The 20152-nt window shown below is 40.4% G+C and overlaps 2 protein-coding genes across 5 annotated transcripts in view; one reads left to right on the forward strand and one right to left on the reverse strand.

The window, feature by feature from the left end:
• ecm2 (extracellular matrix protein 2, female organ and adipocyte specific) overlaps nucleotides 1-15287 on the reverse strand; it is a 34512-nt gene extending 19225 nt beyond the window's left edge. For 2 of the 4 annotated variants that reach the window (XM_078170796.1, XM_033625803.2), the window contains exons 1-4: nucleotides 14959-15287; nucleotides 7090-7224; nucleotides 4574-4735; nucleotides 270-458 (exon numbers count right to left, since the gene is read on the reverse strand). In XM_078170796.1, the coding sequence (XP_078026922.1) occupies nucleotides 270-458; nucleotides 4574-4735; nucleotides 7090-7222 (484 nt within the window). In that variant the 5' untranslated portion in view covers nucleotides 7223-7224; nucleotides 14959-15287. The remainder of the gene's footprint in view (nucleotides 1-269; nucleotides 459-4573; nucleotides 4736-7089; nucleotides 7225-14958) is intronic. The other 2 variants (XM_078170798.1, XM_033625804.2) reach the window with 1 other exon arrangement.
• cenpp (centromere protein P) overlaps nucleotides 1-20152 on the forward strand; it is a 131523-nt gene that overhangs the window by 109982 nt on the left and 1389 nt on the right. The window contains exons 7-8 of the mRNA XM_033625809.2: nucleotides 19214-19293; nucleotides 19379-19470. Of these exons, the coding sequence (XP_033481700.2) occupies nucleotides 19214-19293; nucleotides 19379-19470 (172 nt within the window). The remainder of the gene's footprint in view (nucleotides 1-19213; nucleotides 19294-19378; nucleotides 19471-20152) is intronic.

Raw genomic sequence — 20152 nt, forward strand, 5'->3', positions numbered from 1 at the left:
TTCATTTCATTTATTCCAAGAGACAAGTAACATGCCCTCTGTGGTGAGGAGTTTAATTTCAAAAAATTAACCCGTTGGAAAACTGTCCCACATGTCCCACGTCACAGACCTAATTATGATTATGTTGTACAAAACCTTTCCCGAAATATTGTGACTCTTAAAGTGTTGAATGAGACCCTTCAAATATTGGTCCTGATTGTCAGAAACATTGCTCATCTCTGTTGCCTCCTGATGTTGCACCATGGCGTTGCCACATGTTGTGTTTCTACCTGACTCCATGCAGACGGGGCAGCACTCCCCAGCAGGGGTGAAAGGGAAATGGCAGTGCGTTTGGGGACAGGTGATCTCGTCACAAACCACCCGCCCTCCGGTACAAAGACAAGTCACACAGGGCTTTGGAGACCAGACGGCCTGGTCAAACATGGTCAGACCCTGGTACACACACTGGCCCTGCTTACCTGAAACAACAGACACATGACTGTCAGTACATTATAATTCTAACAGGTCTTACAGTGGGCGTAATATGAACGGAGTAAATATCATTTCATTATTGTTAAATTATGACCGTTATCAGTTTGCAAGATAAATCTTCTTTTAGCTTGAAGTGCTAAAAATTAAGTGTCAGTAATGTGGCCGTGGAGCCAGCGTGATGTAGATAAAATCTGAAACACAAGATAGTAGGTTAACTCTCCAATAAGTACACTGTAACTGTTTAAAGACCTTCATATACTCCCACACAGACAGTGAACATGATTAGCATGGACCCTCACCACTGTGAGCTGATCGCAAAATATACATTCTTTTGCATTGTGGCTGTGCAGCTCCAGAAAGTATGAATTGATTAAACAAAATAACGAAGCTTGCAACCAGTGACACGATACTGTCGGCAGCAGTGTGTTGTATGGCAGTGAATGGGATGAGAAATACAGCTGCAATGATTGATACAATTATGGAATAGTTGTGAACTATTAAATTAATTGTCAATTAATTTAATAATCGATTAACTGGGTTGAGTCATTTTTCAAGAAAAAAAATATTCAAAATTTTCTGCTTCCAGCTTGTTATTCTAGGTTTTTTTTTCCTCATCTATGACAGTAAACTGAATATTCGAGTTGTGGACTAAACAAGACATTTGAGGACGTCATCTTGGGTTTGGGAGACACTGATTGACATTTTTCACCACTTTCTGACATTTTACAGACCAAACAACCAATCAATTCATCGAGAAAATGATCAACAGATTAATCAACAATTGAAGTAATCGTTAGTTTGTGACGTCGTGATAATAAATCTGGTGTTTCTTTTCACTCATAAATCCAACATTTAGCCTGAGCCTTGTGTCGTCATAATAAAAACAGATTTCATACCTTGAAATAAATTTAAAACATGCTTTTTTTTTTTTTTAAATCAACCCGGAAGCTTTGACTGAAGCCGGAGCAGTGAACTTGTCTTGATCAAAGAAACATGTTGATTTACAGCCTGTGTAGCTGCTAACATCCTCACTAATCGTTATTTTGAAAGAAGATGACGCCCATATTCAATTTTCCAGCTGTTCCAGAGAACAGCTGTCAATGAGCACAACAGAGTGAAATGAATCACTGGACAGATCGGAAATGTGTGTAGTGATTCAGAGGTACAAAGCAAATTCAAACGTGCATGTGGCACCTTTAACCTCACATGCTGACCCTCATCATCCTCCTCAGCAGCAGCAGCAGCAGCAACAGCGAGCCCTGCTGCAGTAATTGCTGTGTGCGTCTAGTCAAATCTAAAGCCTGTACTTTACCATCAGAACCAGACAAAGCAGTGATTTGTAGTGTTTCCACTCCTCCCTCTGCATTAACATCAGACCTGGGACAGGACGAGGCTGTGACTGGCAGTGAGTCAGTAGAAAAGACTGTTAAACCACTATGATACAGCAGGAAGAGACACTTTGGGTCTATTTTAAGTCTGTCCTGTCTGTCATCTATCCTTTCTAATGGTATGCTCTTTCTTAACGTCCATAGAAGCACAGGTAGTTAAGAGGCTCAGGTTGTTTCTCTTAAATACTGTCTCTCCTATCTTTGTCCCTTTTTACTGACAGCAGTGTGACTGTCACCCTGTCATCTCTGCTGGGGCACACATACTTTAGAGCTTTTCTTTTCTCTGTAAAATAGTGTCTGGCTGTCGTTGAATAACTTTATTGTCAAGTAAATTGCAGGGGTTTGTAAAAATAACACAGCGACCATCAGACTCTGTTGTGGCACCGTCTTTCTACGATGTTTAGTGCATATTTTCATGTGTTTTTACCAGTGGTGAAACAACTAGTTTATTCATTTTTTACATTGGAAGATACCATCCTGGGCTCTGCAGAACTGAGGAGCTCATTGTATGTTATGCAAAAACTTTTCAAACTGCACAATCAGAATCAAGGCCATAGAATTCTACATGCAGCATGAGAAATACAAAGTCCCCAAGAAAAAACAAAAACAAATGCCAGGTTTTACCTTTGTCTCTGCCATAAGAAAAGTCATGTTTTTTGTTACATTTAACATTTTTGCAAAATTGTCCCTAACGCATAACTGATGCTGATTCATGTTTGTTTGTTTTTTAGTTTTGGTAATTGTAGAATTGCTCTGAAATTTCTGTCTGATTGTAAATCTTAAATTTAGCTTGCCTTAAGCTGTAGAAACCCAGCATACAAAGTGATATCAGTAAATATCCTCATTTATTTTTCTTTGTTGCTCACCATGATCTGCCCAATGCAGGGCCCCCAGCACTGTTTGAATGTTTAGAAAAGAGGAGCACTTGGACTGAAATCCTGACGCAGACATATCATGAGAATTTCAAAATAATTGCATATCTTAAAGGTGACGGTATTTATCTATGTTTTCACTTTGCATCTATGATTTTGGATTGTTGATCATGAAATCGATATATGTAGTGATCCAGATCAATGTGTGGTTTCACCCCTGTTTGTAATTTTACAAGCTGAGGTTGTGATCACCCCCACCCATACAATCCAGATCAGATTACTTTTTCATACGTCCGTTCCCAAGATCCAGAATGAGCTTTCACGCTGCAGTTCCCAGTTAGGTTTATTGGTTGTCGTGTCAGTCTGACATCTATAACTTTCTGTTTCTCTGAACTGCCGTCTGTTCTGTTTAATTGTCGTTGCGTCACAGTCAGTTTTGTCTGCTTGTCTGAACACACGCAAGTTCTCACATCTCAAAACAACAGTGAAAACAGAACCCCACAAAATCCCCCTGCAGCTCCCAACAACAGAGCAGCACCACCTTCCCTTCTAATTACATAATGCTGACTCTATTGTTTTAAACTGGAGGGCCTCGACGCGACTTTGAGGTCCTTCTTTAAAGTCTGTGTCCTCATCTCTGTGTGGGACTTATTTTCTGTCAAGCTCTTTTCCCACAGATGGTTTTCCCTTCTGTTCATGGTGGAATGTGATGATTTGTCATTAAATTACTGAGCTGTAATAACAGGCAGCTTTATTATGAGAACAGGACGAAGCCCCAGAGCTTAGCTGTTCTCATACACCCTGTTTGACTAGCATATCTGCTTTTTATTCAGCAAAAGGCTTTATTTTGATGTATTTAGATTTTATTGACTACAAAACTGTTGTGTAATATACCACTTAAACCTTTTAAATGCCAAGATACACTCAGCATGTTTCCATGTTGGTTTATACATAAACCTATGGACACAAACTAAGTAGTTAAATTGTTTTTGAAAACTGGTCAGATTTGCTGCACAGTGACAACTCGTGCTCTATTTAAATCTTCTTGAAAGTTTTTTTTATCTTCTTAATTAAAACCGGCTTTGGAGGATTATTTTTGGATGTATCAGAGACTTTATATGGACACAGAGTAATGGCTGGAACATGCTTTTCCATTTGCACATATACAAACTCACACTGGTGTCACTCAGCGACTTTCACATGGATGTTTTCTTTTATATTTTCAGCGTAACGCCCACAGTTCATTTGTTAAATTTTAAACTTGCCTTCTGTTTGATGCATAGTTTAAGCAGATTAAGCGGAATTATTGATGATCGATTATTGACAGAAAATGATCTACAACAACTTTGATAAAAAGTTATTATAAATAAATAAACAGAATGTTCGGGAGCATTTGTATCCATTGATAAATTTAAGGGCATTACAAAGAATGTGGTGATGGAGGCATGTGGATGTTTTTCTTTAGAGGCCACTTTGTGAAAAAGCTGTTTTTTGTTTTATTGTAAATTCTTGTATCTCCTGTTGTATTTGTATATGTTGTGATTTTATATGGTGGCTTCCTTAGCAAGGTCTCTCTTGTGTTTTGAATTTTAAGATGTCCCCTTGGACTGGGAAATTATGAAGGATATCTCCCCTATTTTATAGAAGGGTTAGGGTTAGAAAAAAATGATAATGAAAATAAAAAATGCTGAATATATTATCATTAAGTTCATAAAAAATTGCTATGAACCCTAAAAACCCCTGATAAGAGCATCTGTAGCAGTTACTGGTCTCGCTAATCTGAGTTAAAATTGACTTACTGGTCTGATATTGTATTAGCGCAGTATTACTGGTCTCACTGACCTGGGATAACATTGTAGCTGGACTTCTGTTCATGTATGCTCTTGTAGGAATCCAGGAACAGAGTGTTTCCTTGATTTACTCCAGGATCCACTGGGATGCTGGGACCAGGAATCAGTCTGATCTTCAGTGGTCTAGAGTGCCCTGCTCTGGTTCGCACATGACCTGCAACACATGGTCATATCAATTTCATCTTCATCTATCTAGAAACTTCTAAAAGCAGAAAAAAACCCAAAAAGAGAAGAGATAACTTGTCCACAGGCCAGTTCTTGAGCTCACTGAATTCTGTTTAATGTTTTCCTATTGTTATGCAAACCCAAAATGGCTGAATCAGTGGCATATAAGAAGATATTCAGCACAAACAGATTTAAGTATTAAAAAAACAGTAGGGGGCCCATGATGCTCCCCTGTGGGACTCCACATGTTGTCAGTTGCTCTGGTCTCATTAGAAGGTTTTACATCACAAAACAAGACTGAACTTTGAATTGTGATGGAGAGAGAAACATAAGATAATGTTAGGACAGAGCTCTTTGAGTTCAGGGGTCAGATGCATAAAACTCTGTGGAGATTCACAACTAAACCTGTGTGTATGTATAAAGACAGAAATGTGCATATGCATTCTTTTCGTCAGTTTTGAAATGCTGTGCATACACCTGAGTCTGTTTCATAAATCTCAGTGCACACGCCTAATTTCCAGGCCCACAGCTATCCATAAACACTTTAGAAATGCCCTGTAACATCTGTTTGAATATTGATGCTTGTGCTCCTCTACCATTCATTTGATCTGTCAATGAGAAGAGCAGCAATGAATTGCAATTTCACTGATTGTGTCGCATCAACGAGGATCTCCAACAGTGCCAGAGCAGCTATCTTTACACACAGCTTTGAAATATTTGTAGTGTCCGTACCACTAATTCAGCACATTTTGCAAACCATGATTATGGTAGAATCTCAATCCTCATTATCATTAGACGTCAGAAGGATGATAGATTCTTTAATAGCACTCATGTTGAAACTGACTTAAAGGAGCTATATGTAAGAAATCTAAAGCAAATAGTCGTAAAATCATCCTAATATGTCACAGAGACTAAGGAATAATGTTCATATAACATACTGATCTCACCGACAACAATAGTACAGCCAGAATATTCCCATTTAAAAAACATTTTTACGGTCCGCAAATCATGTTTATGTTTTGAATTTGTGTTTTGGCCTGTTGCGCCACCCACCACCGTCTACCAGTCACGCAGTCAGTAGAGTCTCAGCATCAGTTACAGTTACGACTGAGCTACAGCAGCACGGCAAGCAGCATTAGCAGTGTCCCAGTACACAGCATTAGCAGCCGGCTTCTCCTCAGCTGTATCCCGGCAGCAGCGTTAGCAGCAGAGAAGCCAGACTTGCTCGAACGGTCCACTGGAAAACCAAAGATCAAGGACGCGGCGACGCAGCCCTGCCACGGCAGCTGCCCGTGGGCAAACAAATCAGTCTCCAGTGTGCCGCTGTCCAGCAACCTCGAATCTGTAGGGGAGGGGGGGTGGACAAGACTCATGGCAGTATTTTGAATGTGTGCAGCAACCGTTTTGGCCACATTCTTACATACAGAGCATTTAACACATTAAGCTACAGTTAGGATTAAAGTAAATGACCACTAACAGGAAGATGACACAAAAATAGATAAAAAGTGATAAAATATAAATAATTTAAAATGAAGTTAATAAATGGTTTTAACTAATATTTTACAGAAAGCTGTGCAGCCTGTAAAAATAATGACACAATCAGTGAAATTGGCAACCAACCTGAAAACTCTTTTATCAAAATGTTACATCTCTCACCTTAGTTGCTTTTAACCCGGCTATGTGTTGGCGTGCACATGTTGGCTGCCTCGCATTACCTGCATCCATTTGGTGCAATGGTTGTGTCACAAAAATTCACAAAAATCAAGTCACAAAAATTAACATGACATGTCCACAAGATGTAATACACACGTGTACAGTCAGGGCAGTATTGACAGAACGAGAGAAAGAAACTCACCATTGTCAAGATATGCCTTATGCATACCATCTATGATGGCGCTGCTGCCCCAATACCACACGTAGTACATAGCCAAGTATGTGAATAATTTCGTTCATGACGCAACTGGTTGTCTATGCAAACGTATGATTAACCAAGGATATCTCTGGTCTTATAGTCTTTGTGCTGTGGTGTGTGTGCATTGTTTATTTATTTGGCTCCAGGACTTTTGAGGTTCGAGGTTTGAAGTCCTTGTGTCCATCAGCTGTTGGTCAACAAAGTGCTCCAATGCTAACTGTCAAGTGCCTGGGTTGCCTTCCTGTTGATTCTGTTGTTTCCCGTTCTTCACGAGCACCTCACACAAGATTTTGATCCACATTTGTACAGAACAACCAGTTGTCGCTCTCGTTTCAAGACAACTTTATGATTGAGGGGACATGATTTTAAGAGACTGAACTGATAGAAAATCCGCTTGTTAGCTATCATGCAGTCAGATAGCAGACTCTTACCTTGTCCATCCCTCTTCCTCTTCCCGCGGCGGGTCTCACTGTCATGGTTGCGAGGTCTTTGTCTGGCCTGGGTGTCCGAGACGGTTATAACCACCAGCAGCAGCAAAGTGGCCGCCACCAGCCACCACCTCATCCCTGCAGAGCAACACAGACCAGCTTAACATTTCCCGCACATGACCCTTTATTTCCATTTAGAGCTTCACTGTGAGTACTGATAGGAAGCTTTTGATACTAGTGTTGAAGCAAGAGCAGTCTGCTGATACCAAAGTGATGCTTGTTTCGAAGCCTTACTTTGAGAGAAATGTATATTTTACTATAAAACTCTTTTTCCACTTAATAAAAAAACCAAAGTTCCTAAATAATAAATAGCAGTCCAAACACAAACAGCCATACAGTTTTTGATATTTGATGCTACAAACGCATTTCGCCCTGTACCCAAAAAGAAATGGGTTTCAATACCCAGCCCTAGACTTCACTGGTTCATCTGTGGAATAAAGGCAAAGGTCAGTCAGTCAAGGTCAAAGACAAGACAGTTAATAATCCCAGTAGCCATGGTTGCAAATCAAGAGTTCAGTAACGCTGACCGACTTTGACCTCAGGGTTTAAGGCGCTGACAGTAAACCATTACATTCAGTCTGACCTTGGACTCTTATTTCCTGTCATTCCCCATCACTCTGTCATCTCTCAACTGTTAATTCTCAGTAAAGGCACAAAATCCTGAAGAGAAACGACTGGTTTTCACGTTTTGATATCCTGAAATATTGCATAAGCTAACAGCGAAGACACTTTGAACCAAAAAGATCAATCTGTGTTGTTTCTCCACCTGCAGAAAAATAGACAGAATCAAGACAGAGGTTTTTACCTGCTGCAGCTCCTCAGACAAAAAGAGCTATCAGAGCTGTTGCTGGTGCTCATATAGCTCTCTGCTGGGGTCTTAATGGCTGGTTCCCTCTGTGTGTTAGTGTGTGTAATGACTAGTCTATACACAGCAGTCCTGTCATTATTAAGGCAGAGATCTGACTCCAACACACCTTCACACACCTGATAGTTGGAGCAGATTGGACGAGTTCTCTGTTTTAGCCTCAATAACAATAATAAATGTGCTGTAGCTTTGCCCCAATGCATTATGGGAGCTGCTGTGAAATAAATAGGAGCTTCTCATTTATTGCAAAGGTGCCAAAGCAAGCCTGAGTGTCCAGATAGAGACATTTAGTTGTTGGTAGTCTGAAGAGCTGAAGGTTTGATTAGCCCGCTGTAGCTGTAAGCGGTCAACATGGTGGAACATGAAGTGGCTAAAGAGACTACGTTCGTTGGTGGAGACCAAACCAGAGCTGAAAAGAGAGTGACTATAAGGATTTAGATTTATCAGATGGGCTTAAGTGAGATGGTTATGGTAGGCAACAGTTGTTTGCTAACATGTTAGCTACAGCCACTTTTTATGGTGATAATAATCATAGTTCCCCTGATTTGAAGTGACAAAAACATTAGTTGTTTTTAGTCATTTGTAATGCTGATCACACAAATATATTTAAGAGTTTTTATTTCCATAAATTGACTCACAACAGCAGCTGCAAACACCTCATCCAGGGTCGTTGTGGAATTTTCTCTGTGTGTATGTGTGCATTTTTATTTATTTATTTATTTATTTATTTATTTTTATCCATGTACATTTCTGCAAAATGCTCTTGTGGATAAACCAATTTTTTATAAGTTTGTAGGACAATTAAGAGTCCCAAATCTTTTTTTTCTTCCACATGTAGCTCCTCTGTTACTATAAGATAACAGCAGCACTCCATAAATATCGAGACAGAAAGACTGAGCCTCAGTTTACCATTCTTACTGAGTTTCACTCTCAGACCACATTTCTACCTGATCCTGGACCCTGTGTCAGGCCCTGATTATGAGCTCAGACCTTTAAATGAACTGTAAGCACAAGAAATAATCCACATCAAACTGTAATAACTGGGCGCAGATCAGTTCATGGTGCTGATATCAGCCTTTAATTATACCTCACAGTAATCCAACTACACTTCAGTCCTATATTATCACTGACCCAAACATATACAGTATTATCATCCACAGCAGTGATGGATAATTGATAGTTATCTCACTGAACTGTGATTGTTGTAACTAAGCTGCCAGAGTACAAATGTTTATCTTCTAGCGTTATTAGCAGTTGCCAAGCAGCTTCAGGTGCATTACCACCACCTTCTGGACTGGAGTAGTGCTGACACTGATTTGCATGTAGCCAGAAAAACAAATATAGACTGCAGACCAGGGCTCCTACATATTATGGAAAGTATGACTTTGATTTCTGTAATTTCTAGGTCTGAATAAGAGGAGTATGGAAAACTATTTGTGTTTTCAAACTATTGCCCCTATACTCAAAATAAATCGATCATACAGGCAGAGTGTTTTTCATGGTGTTTGGAGCAGGCAGCCAACACACCCAAAATGTTACTCACACTGTGTGATAGTGTGGGCCAAATCATCATCAAAAGCAAGGCAAGATGTATGATGTCCTACTGAATGCACACGCCTGCAAAACAGCTCCGCCCCCAGTGTCTTATAGCTAAAAAGAAATCTAGACATCTGCACACAAATTAGTTTGAAAGAAAATGTGTCAGTATCTTTGACTTGTATACACACAGCACCACAAATAACCCGATATCAAGCTTGTCTGAACATTTCTAAGTTATGCAGTGATGTAGTTATCAGAAAAGTTTTTGTGTAAGGAAACCTTCATTGACGTGTTTGTCGACATTTCCATGGATACAATAAACAAGGCTTCAAAGATGCCGTGAAAAAAAAATTATTTAAGGTTTAAGGCAGTGGTTAGCACTGTCACCTCACAGCAAGAAGGTTACTGGTTTGAACACAGGGTGGGGGAGCCCGTCTGTGCAGAGTCTGCATGTCCTCCCCGTGTCATTGTGGGTTTTCTCCAGGTGCTCCAGCTTCCTCCCACAATCCAAAGACATGCAGGTTAATTGGTGACTCTAAATTGTCCATAGGTGTGAATGTGAGTGTGAATGGTTGTCTGTCTCTATGTGTCAGTCCTGTGATAGTCAGGTGACCTGTCCAGGGTGTACCCCGCCTCTCGCCCAATGTCAGTTTAGATGGGCTTGCATAAATTTACACCCTGAGTTCAAACACTCAAACACAGCAGGGTGATGAGGGGAAATAAAGTGATGCGTAGTGAGACAAAAATTTTGACAGGATAACAAATTTAAAGTCAAGTATGTAAAACAGAATCCAAACCCTTCATGATTTTAACAAGATCAAACAATAGTTTGTTAGCATCCAAAAACTACAGCTCCCATAAAGAGCAGCAGCGCACACATTACACGTCATGATAAGTATGTCTCCCTCATCCATGAGCTCACACCCTTTTAATCATTCACATTAATCATTAATCATTTCTCTTAGATGAAAACAAAGCTGAAGTCTGCAGCTCCACAGACTGGAGGTCTGAGCACATAGTCAGCGTGCTCTGAGACCCTCCCACATTAACTCCAATAACCAATAGGAAACCAGAAAGTGCTGACCATGAGACAAAGAGCAAGAGAGAGAGAGAGATCTATGTGTGAGACACAGGAAAGAAAACAGGAGGGAGGGGAGAGACATGGAAAATATTCAGCAGTTCAGTTTCTGGATGAGCAGGCTCAGACGGAGAGACTTCCAGCAGGAGCAGCTGAGGATAAAAATAACCTGGAGGCAGTTTTTGTGAGAAACGCAGACAGTGTTTAATGTAAAGTTTTATTCTGTTTGTTTCCCTCAGTATTTTACTTATTAACTGGACTTGGGGAAATAGTTAAAATGACTTCTGAACGCCACCAACTTCCTTTAGACGTGTTTCTTTTTACTTGTCATTGACAAAAGCTGCAAAGCGACACTTCTAGCCAATGAATAATCCTTTCGTCTCACTAAATAAACTTACTTAAAGTTTGATTCCACACAGATTTGTAGTTGTCATTGGTGTTTCAACTGTCTTGACAGTTCTCTCTCTACAACTCCCCCAGCGTCACCTCCACTGTCAGCTGCTTCAAAGTAAATAAGAGTTTAGTAACAGTTACTTTCATTATCATTTAAACTCTCTTATAATTTATTGTTTGGCCTGTAAAATATAATAAAATACTAAGTTTCAGGCAGCCGTGTGCAGTTTAGCTTCTGTTTCTGCAGCATTTGTAACGTCATGTTTCTTCTCACACCGAGTCTGTCATGAGTCTTCTAAAAACTGGAGGTTACTGAGCTGTAACCTGCATACTAATAAACAATTCAGCATCTACATATAGATAACAACTGTCAAAGTGCTTTATAGTTTGATTGTCCTGCTCCATATAAATGCAGTAGTAGTAGTCTTGTTGTGATGTGAAGTCACATCTGCTCAACCAATCATGATAGTGCCGCCAAGCCCAGAAAGTACCTGGAACTTGTACCTAGTATCACCTCTTGAGCAGACCCCAAATTTAGTTCCAGGAACTCATCCCAAATCAAGCAGAGAATAGTGGAAACAAAAGAAGAACGAGAGACAAAAAATACACGTTACATTCCTGCAGTGGGAAATAGGCTGATAGGGCCAAGCTGACCTCAGAGAACCAACACTGACAGAGACAGACTGACAAAGACTTGACTTGTGTCCTCTGGCTACATGCGACTACCACCATGTTCTAAGAGAGTTGTGCTACACAACAGGGGACATTTTGGCTACATCCACACTGCAAGCTTTAGTGCTCAATTCCAAGTAATTGCTCAGGTACAACTTTTTTTTTTGTTCGGATGGTCAATATCAGACTCCAATGTGAATTGGTCACCATCCTGAATTGACCTGCATGCACAAAAGAACAATAACGAAGATCACAGCTAAGTCACATGAGCAAAATATACAGATTTGGGACCCCTCTGCCTGCTGTCTATAAAGCTTTGAGTCGTGTTTCAGGTTTGTGTCTCAGATTTGGCAGTCAGACTCAGTCGTGTCATGTCTCGTGGCTACGCTCACATTACAAGTAAGTAAGTAAGTAAAATTTATTTATATAGCATTTTTCACAGAGAGGACTCACAAAGTGCTTCACAGGATTAAAATACAAACAAGACATACATACAAACATACAGGTCACAGGTCACATACAGATACACAAAAATGAAACAGTTGTTGCAAAACTAAATCACTTAAGACAAGTTAAAGAATGCCTGCCTATACAGATAGGTTTTAAGATGCTTCTTAAAGATATCAACCGATGCTGCGGCTCTCAAATTCTGCGGGAGGGCGTTCCACAATCTGGGTGCAATGGACTCAAAGGCCCGGTCACCTCTAGTTCTAAGCCTAGTGCGAGGAACTGCCAACAGGCCGTGATCAGCCGACCTAAGTGTCCTACTGGGAACATATACATGCAGCAGGTCAGACAGATACTCAGGTGCCTGATCATGAAGGGCTCTGAATGTTAAAACAAGGATTTTGAACTGGATCCTAAAGCTGACAGGAAGCCAGTGTAGGGAGGCCAGGACAGGAGTAATGTGGCAGTTTCTGGGTGATTTGGTGGACAGCCTGGCAGCGGCATTCTGCACCAGTTGGAGGCGATCTACATGAGTTTTACTGAGACACATGAAAAGAGAGTTGCAGTAATCCAGACGTGATGACACAAAGGCGTTAATGATCATTTCTAGTTCAGCATGTGATACAACAGATCTCAGTTTTGCAATGTTTTTAAGGTGGAAAAAGCATGTACGGGTCAACATGTGAATGTGTTTATCAAAGTGCATGGCCTGGTTAAAAATAACTCCGAGATTTCTCAGGTTAGAGCGGATATTTGAATTCAGGGACCCAATACAGCTCGCCACCCTAGAAGCAGTTCAGTCAGGAGCGACAATAAGGACCTCGGTCTTAGCAGCGTTAAGCTGGAGGAAATTGTTGACCATCCAGTTATTAATTGCAGACAAAAAGTCATGCAGTACATTCAGACTGTCAGTCCTGTCAGGATTAAAGGAAAAATACAGCTGAAAATCATCTGCGTACATATGATAAGATACACCCTCAAACCTGTTGATAATGATTCCAAGAGGTAGTATATACAGAGCAAACAAAATTGGACCCAACACTGAGCCCTGAGGCACCCCACAAGAAAGGGGGACGGACTTGGACATAAAAGGACCAGATGCTACAGAGAAACTTCTACCTGAGAGGTAGGAGGCAAACCAGTCAAGGGCACTGCCTGAAATGCCAACACAGTTACTGAGCCTGTCTAACAGGATGTGTTGATCCACAGTATCGAAGGCTGCGCTAAGGTCAAGCAGCATTAGGATGGTACATTTACCAGTGTCAGAGGCCATCATGATGTCATTAGACACTCTAAGAAGTGCTGTCTCAGTGGAATGCTGCTGACGGTAACCGGATTGAAATTTGTCATAAATACAATGCTTATTTAGGGCAGGGACTAGTTGGTTAGCAACGACTTTTTCTAAGATCTTTGAAATAAAAGGCAATTTAGAAAGCTGTCACATGACACAGATCTGTTTTTTTCCAGAGTAGTTTGGATGCAGACATCCAATTTTTCCAATCAGATCTGGGCCACTATCATAATAGGTCCTAAATCCGATAGATATCTGATCACCTTGCCACAGCTGTGAGAACGTACAGAAGACTGTTGTAGCACTGCTGCGACGGGCTTCCTCAGTCGCCAGTCAGTGGAGCCCGACTACTAGACGCTCTCTGATGGAGACAGCTTGCCTACATGTCGTGACACCAGAGATATTGAAATGATGCCCTGGACATCTTCAGGTTAGAGTTTCATGAGTTACCTTCGTGAAACTCTCCACAACGCGGCCCACGACTCCTGGCTCCTCTCCCAGTAGCTCCTCTCTCTTCACAGAACTACCAGCAATGGCCGCTTATAGAGTGAGTGCACCGAAAGCCAAAACAAACCTGAAAACAGATGCCTATTGCTACAAAGGGCCTTTTCTCCAAGAATACGCTAAACACTCTTTCAAACAGAAGCACATGGCTAATTATTATGCAGAATGACATCATCAGACCTTCCTACTATGGCAGTCATTCAGGAGATGAAGCTTGCATAACCATGTCATTACTTTTTCCCCAAAATGCCTGTTTTACAAATGTGTTTTTACTGTTCCAAAACGTATGTGTGTTACGATATTGGCTGCATGTGAGGCGTTTCAGGGCGGAGGTCCGTTCACACTGATGTCAGATATAGGTTACTTCAAACGTAAATGTGAACAGTTGAGGCAGAAAGATCTGATCTGGGGAAATAATCTGAATTAAGCATTAAGCCCTGCAATGTGAACGTAGCCTCGGGTGTGGTCCAGCTTTGGGTCTCAGTTGCTCTCACGCAGAACTTTTCGACACCATGAATCTGACTCAACAATCTCCTCATATTCACGGAGTACAAACTGATAAAAAGAAAATGCAACAATCTCAGTAAAGTTTAGCTGAGGACGGTCTAACTGATTTAGGTATAGCACTCCCCAAATCTTTAAATGTCCTCATTGCCTTTCTGTCGATTGTGATGTTTCCCGTTCTCCATGAGCTCATTGTTGCTGTTTTTAAATACCACAGAACATCATCAGTGAGCTGAGGGGAAAGTTGGGGAGTGCTGCATCAAAACCAGGAAGAGCACTGACGTGTACGTGGTCCGTTCCGGTTCAGGTCATGACCACAATTTAATAGAGTCCTTATCAGGTTTTAAGATCCTGTAAGGCATGAGCACAAGCTTTTTCTTTTCTGTTGGACCTGTGAAGAAGAAGACCAGCCACAGCAACTGAAACAAATGTTTACAAACCATCGCAAGACAGACAGACACAGAGGGGAGGAGCTGAGCAGATAGACAGACAGACAGACAGACATTAACTCTACTTTACCAGCAGTTTGAAGGCGGCTGCAGGACTTGAGGCCAAATTCTTCCACCCTCTTTTCTCCTCCTCTGGTTCTGCAGGAGCTCCAGGAGAGGTGTGTGTGTGTGTGTGTGTGTGTCACTGTGTGATGAAGCTGTGTGTGTGTGTGTTTTGTTTCTCAGTGTGTCTCAGATCGTGGAGCAGTTGTGTGGAGCAGAGCAGGCTAATAGAGCTGTGAGGGAAAGCCAGGATTTGTACTGCAGCTGGGACAAAAAAAGAGAGAGTGAGGGAGTGTAATAAACAGACAGAGGGAGAGGGAGACAGGTCTGTCTTCCTGTCTCTGGGAGGACACTGCCAACATGCTGCAGGATATCGGAGAATGACAGTAACACACACAGCCAGGCGTTAAATATTCTCACGTTGCATAATAAGAAGTACAAAAACAGGAGGAGGGTTACTGAGTATGAAACATGAAGGCTGGTTCAGTTCTGTGGTGGAGATAAAGGGAACATTCAGAGGGAGGTGACGGAGGGGTGAAGGAGGTCAGAGGTCACACAAAACCAAATATCCCACCTCAGTGTCAACTGGGAATAGTCTTGAAGTAAAGGACAGTAAAACTCAGCTGGATTATAATATGAGTGAATATGATGGAAAGAGTCGGCATGAAATAGTTAAAGAGAGAACTCAACACAGTATAATTATCCACTCACAAAGCTGAAGGGATGAAGAGGAGAAAGTAAGTAAGTCACAAAGCTGGTACTTTACTTAACTCTGTCTTTGTAAAAGAATTAAAACAAAACCGTAACATAACAACATAACAATGGCTGTCATAAAAAATGAGCAAGTACAAAAACATAAGTGATAATTTTACCACCTTTCTTAATTTCAAACCTCTGGTACAGTGAAACAGAGTGGACTCATATATAGACTTGTAAATGTTTAATTAATAGAAATTATTTCCAGAAGGTCCATTGTGATGATGGGCAGCTGTTTTTTATTTTACCTCAGCCCCAGTAAGGATACAATATTTTACAGGGATAAATTACAATAAAGTTAAAGTTGGAATTTGTTAATAGTTCAAGTTTAATTTCAAGAATAAAACTGTTTGAAAAAAGATATTCGCACATCCAACTGTCGCCAATTGTCTGCCAATTTATTCATAACATTAACATTTCGGTCCTACTGGACCTTCGTCAGGAGTGTTCAACACTCATGAACACTTTTCAATCAATCAATCAATCAATCAATGTTATTTATAAAGCCCAATTTCACAAATCACAATTGGCCTCAGAGGGCTTTACAGCATACAACATCCCTCTGTCCTTAGGACCCTCGCAGCAAATTAGGAAATACTCCCCACACTCTAGACGAAGGTCCACCACTCTCTGTATCACCGCTGTACAATCAGTGTTTCTGTTGTTCCAACAACTTGAACGGAGTGATACGTCTTCTCTTTAGTTGCATTCTCCTTTTTAACTATTACAAATATGTAATTTAAAGGTCCAGTGTGTAGGATATAGGGGCAATTATTAGGAGAAATGGTATATAATATTTATAATATAAGTACATTTTCATTAGTTTATAATCACCTGTAAATAAGAAACATTGTGTTTTGGTCACCTGAGAATGAGCCATTTATATCTACATACGGAGCAGGTCCTCTTCCTCAGAGCACATCATGTTGTTTTTTACAGCAGCCCAGACAGATAAATCAAACATTGGCTCTAGATAGGGCCAATTTGTGCTTTTACATCAGCCACCATAGTTCTTCTACATGCCAAAAACACAGGAAAAACTTTAGTTGGTTGCAATCTGTAACCTCACCTCTAGATGCGTTACCAGCGTTACCTCACAAACACCTTTTCCTTTTCTTAATGTAAAAGCACAACAGACATCTAGAAAGAACCATCTCAGTCTTTTGCGACTGTAATTAATTACCTTGCAGGTGAATAAAACAAATATTCATGACATCAAATTAATATTGCAATGAGCCCACTGGTCACATTGTTCCAGCTGAATATATATTTGTTAATTTCTCAAAGCAGATCCTGTTATCTGTCTACTGCCAAAGTAAGTTCAACTATTCATATTTTATTCACATTAACATAACTTTATTTAAAAGTCCTGTAGAGACAAGCTGAGAGAACCAGCTGAAAGTGTTGATGTGGGGCTTTCACACTGTATCTCATTTACATCTGTAGACCATAAAACACTGTGAACTTAAAATGGAATAGAAAGTCTTTATTGTCATTGCATAGGAATACAACGAAATTACAAGAAAAACCATAAAACAAAAGACGTTCGGTGAGAGATACAAATGCAATAAATGAATAAATATAAAGGTATTTAAAGTTGAGCAGGTGCTAATTGCATGGCAGTATATCAGGCGCACACTCTAAGACTTGATGCAAAAATGTTTTCTTTTATTCACGTACCAATGTTTCATACCCTGATGAAGACGGTCTAGTCGAAATGTGAATAAAAGAAAACATTTTTGCATCGAGCCTTAGAGTGTGCGCCTGACATCTTTTTTCAAATTTGTATATTTTCGTCAATGGTCAGCACCTCTCCAACCCTGGTGTGCGCTCCTCCTCTCTCTTCACCAGTATGGCAGTGGTAAACATTATTTATTTGTTTTATTTAGTGTGCTGATGGCTGTGGGAGAGAAACTGTCTCTGAGTCTGGTGGTTCATGTTTGTTTCTCTGTAGTGTCTGCCAGGTGGCAACAGTTCAAAGAGTTGGTGACCAGGGTGAGAGGGCTCTTGAATGATGTTTTTGCTCTGCTGACGTAGCGTGAAGTGGCAAGTTCTTCCAGGGGGAGCAGGGGACAGCCAGTGATTTTTTTTTCTGCAGACTTGATGACTCTTTGCAGAGCCTTTATGTGAATTATTAATATGTTTGGTGATTTACAGGCATACGTCAACTTTTAAGACACAAAAACAAGTTGGTATAAAACACTTTTCCTGTAAATAGATCAGATTTTAGCGTTATTTCTTGCATTTTAGCTTCTGTATTTGTTTACAGAGATGGCAAAACAATGTTTTACAACCTAGAACTGTTCAATAATAATAGTTTGAGTGATTATAACTGTAGATTTTTATAGCCGCCTGTTTCATTTTTTGTGGTTTCATCACAGCTTTATACTTTGTTAATTTGACAAAATGAGAAATCAGACTTACAGCTGAGTTTCTGTGGGGGAAAGGAGACTGCGCATGAGTGAGAAGGACAGTTAAACAGGTGCTAAATAAAGACAAAAATGAACGGACAGAAAGTCAGCAAAAATAATCCAAATTAGTACTTATGAGCAGAACAGCATGAGAGGCTCAAACTGACAATCTGTTCAGTGAAAACACAGCAGAGGACATTAAAGAGCTGATTCTTGTCTGATCTGGACTGGTTCAGGGTGTAGAAACCTTCTGATTACAGACAACACACACACACACACACACACACACACACACAGCTGCAAATACCTCTAGATTGAGTCACCTGGACACACCCTTCACCTTTTGGAGAGACGGAGAGAGTTGAAGCTGTTGTATAAATCAAAGTAACAGTTTATTATCAGATCACATTTCACTGCAGGATCTCGTTTGTGAAGTCAGTAAACTCAAATGAGTTTTTCCCTGCAGAACGTTTTCATGAGTCACAAAGCTCACAAACATTTGCTTCTGTTTCTTGATGAAAATTAGAGATGGAAAAGTTTTCACTTGAACTGAAGCAGCGCTCATTTATCAGCATTTCATCTGCAGAGTCAATGAAGCAACAACACGACGTCACACTCAAAATATTCCCTCCTGTTTCCTCTCGACTCTCATGTACAGTTTAATGTTTTGTCTCCATGTACAAACGTGTGTACTTGTGATGACTGAGGCCCAGTGTTCAGGTTAATAAACAGATGTTGTAGCGCCCCCCACAGGCCGACTGAGACAGCTTTGAAAATGGTGGAAAACCGCAGTAATGGACATCATTTCACCAAGTTTGTACATGCCAGGAAATAACGAGTACTTACCTGGTAATTTGCCCAAAAGTAAAGGGACATTACAAACAATTTTTTTTTCAAATTAAAGTCACAAATCCTCTTGAGCAAAAATAAGCAAATTAATAATTAATTTTTTTACATAACATTTCATCAAATAGAAAATAATTCTACTGAAAAACCCATTCTTTAAAAAGAAAACTAATGTCTTACTTATGTTTGCCAAAATAACCAGTAGTTATCAGTCCAGCATAATCTAAACATAATATAAGTCTGTGTGTTTATCTGTTTATCTCTCTGCAGGAGAAGTACCCGTCTGTCGTCTCTCTTCCTGCAGGCTGCAGGTCAGAGGTCATGACCCTGAACCACCCGGAGCTCCCTGGGTAAATACACTCAAACTGATGGAGTACAGTAACACTCAGTCCTGAGCCGACACCTCTGCTGACCTCTCTGTGTTTTCGTGTACAGCTGCGTCTTGTTCATTCACTGGTCAGTCGAGGTGTCCAGAGAGGGTGCGGTCACCCCAAAGATCGAGCTGGTGACAAAGATCCCTGATACAGGTGAGATGTCCAACTGTCAGACAGTTTAGATAAACAGAAACATTATCAGCACTGAATGACACACAGACTGTTTACTGTGAGATAGGTTTGGTTTAAGTGGTGGTGTCATATGAATTCATATTATTAACTTTGGTATTAAATTAATATTAAATTTAATTCATAGTTTCACATCAGCATCCCCCACATATAATTAAGAGAGACTAACACATCACTTTGGTTCAGCCTTGCTTGTTTTCTGTGGTTATAATACTGTAAAACTTTTGGCCCAATTTCATTTATTTATGTATTTATTTTCAGCCCAGCAATCCCCTGAGTAACAAGAGGGAAGTGAAGTTTTGGTGAAGTTTGTTTGGTCAGGAAGAGACAGACAGAGAGCGTGAGAACTGCATGACATGAGCAGACAGACAGAACAAACAGTCTGTTAATGGAGAACATGCAAACTCTGCATTTTCTTCAAGTCTTTTTATTCTTTTCTAATTTTAATCCGTCCTCTGAAAGTCAAGTTTCTTTTTTTTATCTGGAGAATCCACACCAGAAACTTTCATGGACACTTTTTGGTAATTTTTCGCTATAGCATCTGCCATACTCCCAGCTGCTGCTCCATCCATACATGCTCTTCACCCTTCTGCCCCCCTTTAGCTTCGGCTGATTGATGTGCAATGCATCCCTTATGGTGTGTCAG

Source organism: Epinephelus lanceolatus, chromosome 1, assembly GCF_041903045.1.
Source record: "Epinephelus lanceolatus isolate andai-2023 chromosome 1, ASM4190304v1, whole genome shotgun sequence".
Lineage (NCBI taxonomy): Eukaryota > Metazoa > Chordata > Actinopteri > Perciformes > Serranidae > Epinephelus > Epinephelus lanceolatus.